At 39.3% G+C, this 12,500-nt stretch overlaps 1 protein-coding gene and 1 pseudogene across 1 annotated transcript in view; both read left to right on the forward strand.

Annotated features, from left to right (window-relative positions):
* Nucleotides 1–12,500, forward strand: part of LOC138029646 (uncharacterized) — a 104,066-nt gene that overhangs the window by 68,211 nt on the left and 23,355 nt on the right. Inside the window, exons 17-20 of the mRNA XM_068877352.1 lie at nucleotides 5,229–5,321; nucleotides 5,862–6,098; nucleotides 6,255–8,554; nucleotides 10,073–10,127. Of these exons, the coding sequence (XP_068733453.1) occupies nucleotides 5,229–5,321; nucleotides 5,862–6,098; nucleotides 6,255–8,554; nucleotides 10,073–10,127 (2,685 nt within the window). The remainder of the gene's footprint in view (nucleotides 1–5,228; nucleotides 5,322–5,861; nucleotides 6,099–6,254; nucleotides 8,555–10,072; nucleotides 10,128–12,500) is intronic.
* The window catches only part of LOC138029588 (uncharacterized), a 1,223-nt pseudogene continuing 880 nt past the window's right edge, over nucleotides 12,158–12,500 (forward strand).

The following is a 12,500-nucleotide window of genomic DNA, read 5'->3' on the forward strand; positions in this document are numbered from 1 at the left end:
AGTTGTAAAGCGTTTTTTTACTTTTTTTTAGCTTAACTGGTGATTTTACTCACTCACTCACTCACTCATTCACTCACTCTTCCACTTCGCCACGATCTAAGCAACAGTCACATAATCCAAGAGGAAAACATTTCAACACTCGACCAAACGGAACTAGGAACCTATCAAGGGACCCGTCACAGCAATTGCTGAATTTACTTCTGGCTACACTTCAAAACGGTCGATGAACATAAAAGCGGAAATCAACAGTAAGCTTTACTTTAATAGTCACTTACTTTCACCAGCTTATGCAAATCAATCTAGTCGTATTTATTCGACTGATATTATTCTATTAATTTTTTACGTAGTCCAACAGTTATCGTTTATTTTTTAACGTACTTTAATTTATCTAATCATTACTATTATTTCTTCAAGATGAATATTGGAATATTCAAGGCCTAAAAACTAGGCTTAAACCGACGAAACAAACCGTCTCGAATACCAAATTGAACATTAAATCAATTAAATCTAAGCTATCCAAATTTGATATTATCTGTCTCCAAGAAACATGGGCAAAAGACGAGACATTAACTTTTCAAGGGTACACAGTGTACTCAACCGTTAAAAACACCGTAAGCAGACGAGGCCAAGCAGGGGTATCGGTATTAATTCGAGACTATCATCAAAATTTTGTTTCTCGTATACACAGTGATTCCCCCAACATAATTTGGTGCCGATTACATAAGCAATTGCTTGGACTCCAGGCAGACATTTTCCTGGCTGCAGTTTATCTACCCCCACTACAATCACAACGAAAGGCAGGAGAAGACGTTATCAGTATCTTAGAAAAAGAAATTCATAAGTACTCTACCCAAGGCCAAGTTCTTTTACTTGGTGACTTCAATGCGAGAACGGGGACATTAAACGATTTCATTGAAAACGATGCGGATGACTTTTTAACAATTCATAATACCTACAATCGAGACACGGATTGCCCAAAGCGAAACAACGCGGACTACACAATCAACAAAGTAGGAAGAGAAATATTACGATTATGCATAGGAAATAGATTGCGAATTTTGAATGGCAGGTTAACAGGTGATCTCGATGGAAAATACACTTGCTATCAAACTAATGGGGCAAGCACAGTCGATTACGCACTAGCAAGTGAAGACCTTATAAAGACGATATTAGGATTTCAAGTTCAAGCCTTGACAACCTACTCAGATCATTGTCCTATCAGTCTAAAATTAACTCCCTCCCGCTCTCACATGGTAAAAGACAATGCACCTAGACAACCACTATGCAAAGCGGCACCTACTCAAAAGAACTTTAAAAAGTTTCTTTGGAAGGCAGATTCAAAAGACAAATTTCTCAGTGCATTATCCAATCCTAATGTTCAAAGATTATTTGATTCCTTCAACTCAGAACACCACGCATCAGTAGACGATGAAATCTCGCAATTTAACCAAATTATCAATTCGGTGGCCAAATCATGCCTAGCAACATCGCGGAAAACCTCTAAAACTACCAAAGAAAAGAAACCATGGTACGATCACACCTGCAGACAGTTAAAGAAACAACTGCAACAATTAGTAAAGAAAATTAACCCCAGTTCTCACCAATCACTACGACAAGATTATTTTGTTCTTAAAAAGAAATACAAAAAGCATGTCAAAATGATGCATAAAAGATACAAAAACCAAATAGTAAATGAAATTAATGCTTTACACCCAAAACACAGTCAAGATTTCTGGAGGTATATTAATCAACTTAGAAAAAGCGATGCTGTCGAAGAGGAAACCTCTGTTTCGTCAGAAGATTGGATATGTCATTATCAGAAATTATTATATGATAGCCAGGAACCGCACACCACTTTGGACTTTTCAAATGAAGATATGGACTGGGAAAACGAAAATTCACCGAATAACGACATTTTAGGGCAGCCTATTACGACCAACGAAATCCATGAACAAATATCAAAACTCAAGTTGAAGAAAGCTTCGGGTATGGATTCTATCCTTAACGAAATGATTAAACACGGACGCTATTATCTAATGCCTTCATTAGAAAAACTGTTCAATGATATACTAGACAGTGGAACATTCCCAACCCATTGGAACATAGGTGTTATAAAACCGATATATAAAAGAAAGGGTGATAAGCGGTCTCCAGCAAATTATAGAGGAATCACATTGACGAGCTGTTTAGGAAAACTATTTACATCAATCTTACAATCCAGGCTGAACAAGTTTATCGAACAACATAACATCCTCAATCCAGAACAGTTTGGATTTCGCCCAAATTCCCGAACAACAGATAGTTTATTCATCCTACAGCAACTCATTAATAAGTATACAAAACAACATAAGAAACTTTATGTTGGCTTCATCGATTATGAAAAAGCGTTTGATAGCGTGTGGCAGTCCGGGCTGATCTATAAAATCTACCAATATGGAGTTAAAGGCAAATTCTTTAAAGTCATTAAATCCATGTATTCGTCGATTAAAAGTTGCGTCAAAACTGATGAAAGCTCTATCACAGAAATGTTCTCATGCAACAAAGGAATAAGGCAAGGTGATGGCTTAAGTCCAGTTTTATTTTCATTATTTATGAATGACTTACCGCAATACTTTAGGGACAACCATTGTCCAGGAGTAATGATTGGAAGCCATTCTCTAAATTGCCTCATGTATGCTGATGATTTGTTAGTTTTAAGTCCCTCTCCAGAAGGACTACAGAAATCGATTAACGTCATTAAAAAGCACGCAGAGGAATGGAAGCTGAAGGTGAATACCAACAAATCAAATATCATCATCTTTAGTGGGAACGGTCAAACCAAAAACAAGGAAATTTTCCAATATGGTTCAGAAGCATTACCTATCGTCGACAAACAAACATATTTGGGAATAGAAATGACCTCATCTGGTCGCTATACCTACGCAAGAGACATCCTTAGCAAAAAAGCTTATAAAGTTCTTGCGACAGTGAAACGATTGTTCTCCAATTCGGATACGACCACAATTACAATTAAGAATAAGCTTTTTGATGCCCTTGTCAAACCTATACTACTATATGGATGCGAAATATGGGGACCGGAGCTATTATCATATAAGACCCATTTTGACAAAAGCACTATCGAACAAGTCCATATCAAGTTCTGTAAACAAACACTAAATACCCCATGGTACACAGAGAACATTGCCTGTAGGGCAGAACTTGGACGGTACCCTTTAAGTATAGACATAAAAGCTTCAATATTTAGTTACTCGCTTAGATTACAGCATAAAACAGTCAATCCTCTATTAAAGGAAGCCTTTCATCACGCAAAAAGTCACAGCCAATTTTTTGATGTATTAAATAATGACGAAACTATACGAATGCACTCTATAGGCAATACATCAAGCCAACTACACATTAAGAATGCTCGTTCCTCCATAAAGAATCAGCTTAAAAAGGACTACATTCGAAATTGGCTGAAGGCTCGCAACAACACTTCCGAAGGCTCTAGAGAGAAATTTACACACAAAGAAGTCAAATTCGACTACCAATTGGAAGACTATCTCAAAACTATCAGAAACCCAGCACATAGAATAAGTATGACAAAATTGCGTCTGGGGGTTCATAGCTTGCGAATACAGACTGGGAAATACGAAAATAGAGGTGCACCAATCCCAGTAGATGGAAGAACGTGTTTAGTCTGCAATAGAGGCTATATAGAAGATGAGCGGCACTTCTTGATGTATTGCCCAGGGTACGATAACATTAGAAATGAGCTCCATTCTCTCCTTTCAACACACGATGTTGTTTTCAAAAGCCTTAATGATGAGGATAAAATTAGGTATTTACTTACCCTAGAAAACGAAAGCACTTCAAAGATAATAGGTAAATACACATATTTAATGTTTCAGAAGAGAAAAGACTTCCTAAATGCAAAATAATTAAAATAATAATTTTATACCAATTTTATTACAAGTAATTGTATGATCTTTTTAGTTAATTAGTTATTCTAGTAGATATCATCACCTTTATTGTAACGAGACCGATACCTCCCTTTGGAGAGTAAGGCGCAATAAAGATTTACTGTTTACTGTTTACTCACTCACTCACTCACTCACTCACTCACTCACTCACTCACTCACTCACTCACTCACTCACTCACTCTCACTCACTCACTCACTCACTCACTCACTCACTCACATTACAAGTAATTGTATGATCTTTTTAGTTAATTAGTTATTCTAGTAGATATCATCACCTTTATTGTAACGAGACCGATACCTCCCTTTGGAGAGTAAGGCGCAATAAAGATTTACTGTTTACTGTTTTACTCACTCACTCACTCACCCACTCACTTACAAGTCCCTGCACGACAGTGTTTATCGTCCTCTATGCATTATATATTTAAATTTTGGTACGTGATGTATATCTATCATGGCAAAATGTATTTGAAATAAGAAAAGCTATGAAACTGAACTAATTATTATCTTAAGTAAAACCGCTTGATGCACACTGTACCACTTGAAAGTCAGTTCACTTGGTTACAGAAGCGCTTTAAATACAGGGAAAAATGGGGGCGCAACCCCTTCGCATCCCCCCCTCCCTTCCACCCTCTAAATGCGCCCCTGTTTAGTGATTTTCTACTACGTCTCTTCATCTCAAAAGCCAGGTATCCTTCTGAACCAAAATACCATTATTTCAACAAGCACTCTTTTAAAGCTATGAACAAACAGTCCAGAATACGAAGGTTTACGATATCTTTTTTTGCCCTTTGTATGGTGATCTAAGAGAGATGGAAACGCCGCCTTTCACGTGACTGTGCTTTAATTGTAAAGTTCTGTGTAATTAAATATGTAATGATACCTTCTGAGATTGCGCGGCTGGTGGGCTACAAATTAGATTAAATTGATAATAACTATTCGAAACTATAAACTGACAGCATTGTAACCAGCTACGTAATGTAAGTATGTGTGTATGTCTTTCTTTCTTTCTTTCTTTTTATTTAAATTAAAAAATAAATAGTTTTAAAAAAACGCGGCTTTTTCTGATACGTTTCAGTTATTAATCTGTATTCTCAGCTCGTACTGAGTTCCTTGTTCGACGTCCATTAACTTAAGACTGTTGTATGAAAAATCACCTTACTAATAGAAAAAGTTTCTCAAACCAGTTCCCATAATACTTATTGGAGAGAAACAGAGCAGGAAAGAAGTGCTTAGAGAAGTCGTTGAACGAGATTTGTTTTGTTTCAGACGAAGACAGCAAGATGGGAATAGATGTGGATCCTTTTCATTTTGAGGAGACCACTGTGACGTGGAGAACAGGATCTGCAGTTGAAGAGCAAGGTACTGATTCAGGTATTTCCTTTACGTGAGCCGAGGCACGGTAGGCAAGTGTAGCGATTAGCGTAGCTGACACATGCCCCAGGGATCGCTGGTTCGAGGCCTGGCTGTCACCGTGTTGTTTTCTCAGCTGTGCGTAAACATTGCAGAACTTGAATGTTTACTTTGCCATGAAGCGCTATCGCCTTAAATTCGCATGCGATAGTTAAGTTGTATGATAAGCTGCAATGCATTGTTCGGCTGGTAAGGGTTTTTGTGTTAGTCGTGAAATGACAAATGAAAGGGCAGCTTTTTGCGGCGAAATTTAAGTTTCTTTTATCACTTTGTATTCCCAGTTCATCCTGAGATTCATGCTCGAGGTCCATTAGCTTTAAACTCCTATAAAAAGCTCTTTCGATAGGAAAAAAAAACTTGTGCAGACAGTTCCGATATTGCTTATTGGACGACACCTAGCAGAAAAGACGTCTTTAAAAGAGATTTGTTTTTTTCCAGACGAAGACAGGACGGTGGGAATTGATCCGAATTTTTATTATACTAATGTAGCCACTGAGTTGACGTGGAGAACAGGGAAGCCAGGGGACGAGCAGGATGTTGATGCAGCTCGTTCCTTTGATTACCACGCTGCAAGGTGCATTGCGGACAACCTAAAGGAAGAGAATAAAAGCCCACTGACTGAACCAAGAAAAACTCCCAGTGATGATGATGAGACTAAAATACTCGGACAGCATTTTACATCTGAGACAGAAGGAGATGCCAAGAACGATGAAACACCCATCGAAGGTAATTATGACCCATTTCGTCCCCAGATTTGGATGTGTGCTTCCCATTGTCCTTGCACTTTAAGTTGTCCTCAAGGACAGTTGCAAAGCCCCATTTGTAATTGAGAAGAGCAATCCTCATTTTTTAGATTATTTAATTTGTTCTTCCGATTTTTAGTTCCACCTGAAATTCTTGCTCGAGGTTCATCAGCCTTGGACTCCTATTTCAAGGCCCTCGCTGACGGTAGAACTTCAATCAAGAGAGTTCCAATAATGCTGATTGGACAAGATAAAGCCGGAAAGACGAGCTTAAAGAAGTCGTTGAAGGGGATCTGTTTTGACCCGGAAGAAGATAGCACCGTGGGAATAGATGTGGATCCTTCTCATTTCAAGGTGACCACTGAGACATGGAGAACAGGGACGGCAGGGGACGAGCAGGATGCTGATGAAGCTCTTTCATTTGATTACCACGCTGCAAGATGGATTGTGGACGATCTAAAGAAAAGTAATGAAAGTCGTCCATTGATTCAAACAGGCACAACAGAATTTAAAACTGCCAGTGATACTGATGAAACCAAAATAACCAGACAGTATGTTAGATCTGAGACAGAGGGAGATGCCAAACGCGATGAAACCCTCGTCGAACCAGCAACTCTTCCCAGCGAAGAGGCGCTCAACAACTCATCCAGCCCTATAGAACAGAATCCAAAATCCCTGTCTGATTCTACACGTTACATTCCAGAGGAAATAGCAGTGGGAACTGAAACGTTTCTTAAGGGTAACTTTGAGGACAATCGAGAGAACATTTATTCATGTTTGTTTGATTTTGCTGGGCAGTCAGTTTACTATGACACTCATCCGCTTTTTCTAACAGCACGAGCAATCTACTGTTTAGTTAATAATCTCAGCGTTAATCCAGATGACCCTGCCAAGCCCCTTATGAAACAAGGCGTATATCAGAAATATCAGGACACGTTCAATCTAAAAACTAATTTCGATTATCTGGATTGTTGGATGAGGTCTGTGGCATCTGTAGCGACTGCTACTGAAGCAGGATTGCTGCCACCCAAGCTTCCTTCCGTTTTCTTAGTGTGCACCCATGCCGATGCACCTTACGACAAAAATAGCAATCCTAGAGATTTAGCTTATAAAATCCTAGGCCGTCTACGAGACAAGCCTTACGGAGTCCACTTGTATGGTGTGTACGTTGTGGATAACAGGAAATCGGGTACTGCGCATGAGTGCTCAGAGGTTATACGGCTGCGACAACAAGTTCTGGCTTTTGCAGAACAGCTACCTTACATTAACGAAGCCATTCCAATCAAATGGTTGAAGTTTGAGAAGGCTATAAGAACATTGAAGGAGAAGGGAAAAAAGTGCATTTCGTTGGAAGACGCTAAGGATATTGCATCAAACGCCTGCAACGTAAAAGAAGAGAGAGAAATTAAAACACTATTGGACTACTTGCATGACCTCAGAAGTATAATTCATTTTGACGACTCTCCAGAGTTGAATAAATTGGTTATCTTGGATCCTCAGTGGCTGATTGATGTGTTTAAGAAAGTTATTACAGTGCAACCGGCTTATCAGTGTGAAGAGAACAAACTGCTAGACAAATGGACTGAGCTAGAAAAATATGGACTTTTAAACGAAAAGCTCTTGAGGCACATGTGGAAATCATTATCTGACGACGAAGAAACTTACCAAAGTCTCATTTCAATCATGGAGAAATTTAGCTTGATGTGTCCCTGGCCACTAGATGCTTCAGATGCTTCAGGAAACAAGAGCTATCTTGTACCATCTATGTTAAAGTCGCATCCGCCGAAGGAGATTTCTGAGCTGGTAGCGTCTTCACAACTGCCATCTCTGTTTCTAAGATTTGAAGATGGTCATGTTCCCGCAGGTTTGTTTCCGCGATTGGTCCTGAAGATCTTTCAGTGGGGCGAGGAAGCATTTTGGAAACCAGCCAAGCCTCATTTGTTCTGCAACTTTGCTAGATATTTCATCTCAACGGACAACGACTGTTCCGTTATCTTTGTGTGCCACTCTTCTTTCATTGAGATTGTTGTTCATAACCCGAATATTGGCCATGATGTGGTTGAATATTTAGTCTCAAGGATGAGCTACTCTCCACATTTCCAACGTGACAACACTAGCAGTAACGTCACCTTTACTCGTGCCGTTTGTAGTCAAGTGGGCTCGACTCTAGAGCGCATGCGCCACGAGTTCTGCTGGCTCAAGAATATGAGATATAAAATGAGTATAATCTGCCCAATCTGCTGCAACAGAGGTGCGGTCAAATTTTGCCCGGATCATAGCAAACAAGGATGTAGAGAGGAGGAATGCCTACACTTCTGGCCAATTTCTAACCTACGCACGGTCAATGCTGCCACGTTTTGTACAAGATCTGCGTCCGCTAAAAACACCAGAGTACCAGTGTCACAGTTTATACATTGGTTTCCTCCATTTGGGTATAAGGTAAATGTATGGGAACAGAGGTACAACAAAGTTGTCGAAATTTGAAAGCTACTTTCCTTTCAACTGCTTAACAAGGTCTTTACCTAACACCGGTACGACTTTCAATCCAGTACGACCTCCGGTTCCCGGTCTCAATTAGGACTAACTTCATTCAAATAATACTCGTATGACTTTTCAAAATTATCTTTAAGAGAACTTTGATCCGGAACAGTACCGGGGTAAACTCGGACCTATGTGACTCATGTTGATGCACGATTTTTTGCATCGGCATCATGTCAGCAAACTCAAATATCATGGAGAGAAAACCGGGATAAATTTGCACTGGAATAAAAATCGTACCCTTGTCGTTCAAGTATCCCCTAAGTTGCTTGGGTCGCTACGCTGACCAGTTCATCACTCACTAAAGAAAACAATTATGTAATGGGCTAAAAATTATATTAAAAAGTAAAATCCGAACGTTTCCCACACTAGGTCGTCGTCACGGTTATCATCATCACCTTGCTGATGACCTTACGTCGAAAACGTTTGGATTTTACTTTTTAATATGGTTATATATTAGCCTTGTCAATGGTTTATTTTTAAACTGAAGCGAATTTTATGGACAATTATATATTAGTAATAATGGGAATAATTGTGATTAATTAATTGATAATTAACTATTAGAGCGGTTTTCAAACGAGTGTCGTAAAAACAAAACTAAAGTAATTACTTTGACCAATAAAAAAGGACGGAGGCAATCCAGTAAACCAATCAAAACTCGAAGTAATTACACGCAGCCGACACAAAGCGCGGGAAAATGTGCACGCGCGAGCCACGATTGGCTTTGGTTTCACTTCTGATTGGTTGAAAAGTGGCGCGAGAACTTTGAACCAATCACTGAGTGAAGTAATGCAAAACCAAAGTAATTCACTAATTACTTTCGACACTCAATTGAAAACCGCTCTAATGATTAATAATTTATTTATTTAGTTGTTTTTAGGTAAGTAATTATGCATTTTCTTGGGAGAACTGTATCTGACTCAATAGCATCCGAATTTTTTTTCGGTTTCATACAGTACTTGTTCCACAATAGATACATTTATTTTTTACTTAAGCTGCTTGGGAGAAATTAGTTGAGGGAAACCATTCTCTCTCCCATAAGACGCTATTAAAAATTAAAACAACAACAACAAAAGGATTGTATGTCACGCATTTTGGCTTCAAGGGCGCTGGCATCTTTCTTAATCGTGGATGCCCAAGTTGTTTTTATCATGATAATTCAAATTTTTCATTCACACCTACTGGCACCGTGCTAAGGGATTTTAGAGTCCAGTGTAACAATCTAGTGGCTCAGTCGGGAACATTCGCATCCTAGGTTTGGTTCCCCAACCACTGGGCGTCCTCATAATCTTTGAACGTGGTCACTTGCTCGTTGTGTTATAAATAACAACATTATAATACTCTAAATTTCTGAAGCGTTAAAGAGCCTAGAAAACGCCTGACATTCTTTCCTTATTCATTCCGATTGTTTTCATTTAGGTATCACAGTCAGGAAGTGACGACAGCGACAAAAATTTGGCTCCCTCTGGTGAAGGTGAATTAATTGAAGATATATCGCCTTAACGTTACTATTAAACCTGCTTTGGGCGGGAGGAGGTCGTTCAAAGTGGTTTGGGTGGATTTCAAAAGAATTCTAGTATCAGTTGAAACGTTTTGGGAACTTTACCGGGGATAATTAACTGTTTAGCCAGTGCTTAGTTTGTTGAACTGGGTGAATCCATGGCAAATCTTTCTAAGAAAAGGGTTTTTCGAAATTTCAATTTTTTACGTGGGATGCCACAGGCATGCCACGTCAAAAATCCAGTTTAGTTTTTTTCTTCATTGTAGTCACACATGTGCATACCCCAGGGATAGGAGATGATTACCCGCTCGATAAGAATCCCGGATGATACAACAGGAACCATCGCGCGTCGAACTCGGGCCAGGCCCCGGGAGCGAGTAAGCTCCCATTGAGCCAACGAAGCAACTCTGATCACGTGATAGTTTGCTATATCTTACTTAATATCTTCTTTGGAGTCACACTAAGTTAAGCCCAGGTCGGGGGGTCCAATGCTATTTCTTTCACTATTTCCAAACTCCCGTACGTCGATAAGAAATCCCACTCTTCTCTCTTCTTCCCTGAGCGCGCTCTAGACCACTCTGTGCTCACAATATAAGCTATAGCAAATCCTTTCCGCTCGCGATGATTGAACCTCACATCTGAAAGTATTTGATAAAGTGGACAGCTGATTTTTCTTTGAGAACGGCAGCTTTCAAGGTAAGGAGAATTTTCTAAGTTATTTCTAATCGTGTGTTTCACTGTGAACATTTAATATTGCATAGAACGAATATTCCAATCCGTCTGTTTTTCTTGCGAACCAGTTTGTTTAGTTGTTCCAGAACAATTTTTGAATCGAACCAGTGTTCAATTAGCCATTGTGTCAAACATTTTGTGAATCGAACCAGTGTGTTCAATCAGCCATTGTGCCAAGCGTGGAGTGTTTTCACATGATGCCATCAAGTTTTAAAATCACAGCTGCAAGGTTTTTTGATTTTTTAATCCATACCAGGTAAAAATTACTTAGAAGTAAATCTTTTACCAGTATAACGCTCCCGTAGCGTTTTTTGTTTTGAGAATACAGCATTTGGAATTTTCAAATTTCGCCTTGCGTGACACAGATAGTAACTGATAAAGTTGTCTGGTTCAAGAACCGTTTTCTCCTTGTGATTTTTGGCAAATTAAGCATTAAAAGCCGAAGAAGACATGCTTATGCTGTAAAATTGAGTGACGTGTTTCGGCAAATAACTTGAGACTTGGGGAAGTTATTTTTGTATGAGTCTTTTGTAGCATTTCATTTTTTGACTTCTTTCTTAGAAAGGTTTCGAATTAAATTTTTTACTTGGTGACAGCGAAAACACTCTCAGTGTGTTCATTTGGCCATTGTGAGTCAACACCCGCCATTAGAAAGCACTGTTTGGGAATTCCAACGCCATTCCTCCCAATATAGGAATCAATCAAAGGAGAAATGTGAAGAAGTCGTGGATACACTGCTTACAAAATGGGAGTTATGTCGCGATCAGTTGCTTTCTGGTCTTGTAAGGGAATAATGACTGAATTCGTTATTGATTTTTATCTAAAAAGAATGCGTTATCATTGGCAGGCTACACCAGGTCGTTTTCAGAATTTGAAGGGTCCTCAACTATGTAAACAGCTACGAATGTCGCAGTTTGCAATAAGTAAAAACAAGGATTTGTTTCCAAAACTTTTCAACCTTTCACGAAATCTGGAACATGAAACATGAAACATGAAACATGTCGTATTTAGTTGCATTTTATAGATGTAAAAGAGCCAGGTGAAAACAATCGTCAACCGGTGTTTTCGACTCCTTTAAACGTTTTACGTTGGTAAAGTGTATTCATTACAATTATAGTTCTATTCCGTCACCGCACTGAAGGCTCACGTGAGATAGTATTGCGCCTGCGTGAACTCAGTGTGTTGCCGCCTTTGAAAGCGAACTGAAGTCAGCACCTAATTCGATTTCTGAAGATTGTTGTTGTTGTCTGTAAAGCGATAATTCGCAAAGAATGCCGACTAATGTTGAGCCTAAGGGCAAGAAAGACACCTTAAAACGGAGAAATGCGGCTTCTACAGCGAAGCGAATGTTGAAGTTGTTGATAGCGCCGTTGGCGCCCAAAAAAGACCTACAAGAGTTGACCCATTCGTTGAAACATGGATTTTCCCAGATGTCTCACGATTTATCTAAGACCATTGCAGAGTCTTTTAAACTGTTCCAGTCAGAATTGGAAATACAGTACGAAGACATGGCGGGCGTAGAACAGGAGGAAACTCCTCAGACTGCGAATGACCACGAGGTCAACGGGGAGCCCCCCTGCCAAGAAGAAGAAAGATACTAAAACTACAAGCATC

This window comes from Montipora capricornis, chromosome 13 (genome assembly GCF_036669925.1).
Source record: "Montipora capricornis isolate CH-2021 chromosome 13, ASM3666992v2, whole genome shotgun sequence".
In the NCBI taxonomy this organism is placed as follows: domain Eukaryota; kingdom Metazoa; phylum Cnidaria; class Anthozoa; order Scleractinia; family Acroporidae; genus Montipora; species Montipora capricornis.